Source organism: Austrofundulus limnaeus, unplaced genomic scaffold (assembly GCF_001266775.1).
Source record: "Austrofundulus limnaeus strain Quisiro unplaced genomic scaffold, Austrofundulus_limnaeus-1.0 Scaffold1272, whole genome shotgun sequence".
Classification (NCBI taxonomy): domain Eukaryota; kingdom Metazoa; phylum Chordata; class Actinopteri; order Cyprinodontiformes; family Rivulidae; genus Austrofundulus; species Austrofundulus limnaeus.
The window spans coordinates 36,018-37,857 of NW_013953674.1; the positions used below are offsets into that span (position 1 = coordinate 36,018).

Consider the following 1,840-nt stretch of genomic DNA (forward strand, 5'->3'; position numbering starts at 1 on the left):
GAGTTGAAAAACAAACCAATATACAATTATAATCTTTATTGACCGTTACAAAAATGAAAAAGAAAAAAAAGTCATTTACAAGATTAAAATCTTAGAACATTAAAATCTTTGGATTAAATTTGAAAAAAGTTAGGTTTGGTTGTTTTATAAAGACACAAAAATATTTCCTGTATAAAATAATGTATTTACTGGTTTAAACAGAAAACAGTTTTCCTGGGGTAGTTTTGATTTGGACCAAGTTCTGTTGTTTTTGTTGTGAAAACACCGACCTCCATGAGTAATGTGCTGAAAGGTCACCTCCTCATGGAACCAGATGGTTGGTGGTTCTGGTCTTAAAAACCAGTTCAAACTGAACTCAGCTTCCAGAAGACAAAGGAGCAGAGCTCAGCAGCCTGGAGCAGTCCAGCAGGTCAGGGCTGTTCATCAGAAACCAGAAACAAACTAACTTCATATCAGTCAGCAGCTCATTAAATATCTAAACTGTGATAAAAACAAACATGGTTTTCAGGTTAAAAATCTGTCAGATTAAAGAGTTTGTGTTGAAATGGGAGGAAGTGAAAATACAGTATGTCAGTATTACATTAYTGCATGTGAGAACAGAAACACTGTGTGCTGCTGAGGAAACAACATGGAACAGGTAATTAAAGAAAAGACCAACTTTATTCAGAGACAAAGAATAAAAACACTGGTTGTAAAAGCAGACAGCAGGTCCTCTGTTCTCAGACACTGCAGGGTTCAGCTGTGGGCTCACCAACCAAACATGTACTCCATGGCTTTAGACACCAAGCTGTTGTCCTTCCTGGGCGTGTGTGTGTCTGCCACCACCTGAGGACACACACGTTCAGTCAGCTGTTTGCAGGCTTCATCTGAAGCGACACACAACAATGAGGTCACCTCATATTCACTGCTGGAGCTCCTGTAGGTGGAGGTGCTGAGCGGCCTGATGGCAGAGCAAGGAGAGGGGAGGACAGAGGAGGAGGACAGAGGAGGAGGAGACACGGCCTCACAGCTGCTCATCACACTCTGAAACACACATCAGTCAGTGTCACACACAGCTCAGCAGGTAGGGTCAGGGTCTGCAGTCACTGAGTGGGAGGAGCYTCCTGGCTCTGATTGGTTGGACTGACAGCTGGTTCACAGACACTTCCASCATGTTTGTGTTGGGATGATGTTGGTAAATGTGTGGAGATGCTCCATGGACCTTACAGCCCACTGCTCATTCTGCAGCAGCTGGTGTTAGCAGCTCTGAAGGCCTAACGTTGCTCAGGTTAGAAGCTGACAGGCTACCAGGTGAAGTCAAATATATTTATTTCTTCTAAACAACTGGAGGGAACAGGTAACTGACTGTGGTGTGGAACTGAACTCTGTCCCCACAACTACAAACAGACTAATTATATTTACATGTTCACAATTATTACACAATAATTACTTCATCTTTTAACTTCTCYAACAAGTCATGGCTTAAACTAAACACACATACAAATAAAATAAAATAATCCAGTTCAATGACTGCACAGAGTCCTCAGTCAGTTTACACCAGTCAGGGCCCAGTTTGTTCCACATAGAGACACGAGGACCAGTTAGACATTACCATACAGATCAAAATGATAATTATTATAAATCTTGGTTTAATTTTTATTTTATTTACATTATAACTAAATTAAATACACTTACAGTTGCAAAGTAAAACTCCTGTCAAATAATCACAAGACATGATTATAACAAACATTTTTATATTGTAACCTGCCCATAACTATTATTTGAACAAATACAAAAATAAATTTGATAAAGTACAAATGAAAATAAAGCCTTTTTAAACTTTTACAACCAGAAGCTGCTC

The 1,840-nt window shown here is 39.5% G+C and overlaps 1 protein-coding gene across 1 annotated transcript in view; it reads right to left on the reverse strand.

Annotated features, from left to right (window-relative positions):
- Positions 1 to 21: 21 nt before the first annotated feature.
- The window catches only part of nup35 (nucleoporin 35), an 11,873-nt gene continuing 10,054 nt past the window's right edge, over positions 22 to 1,840 (reverse strand). Inside the window, exons 7-8 of the mRNA XM_014031573.1 lie at positions 895 to 1,023; positions 22 to 825 (exon numbers count right to left, since the gene is read on the reverse strand). Coding sequence (XP_013887027.1) covers positions 748 to 825; positions 895 to 1,023 — 207 coding nt within the window. The 3' untranslated portion in view covers positions 22 to 747. The remainder of the gene's footprint in view (positions 826 to 894; positions 1,024 to 1,840) is intronic.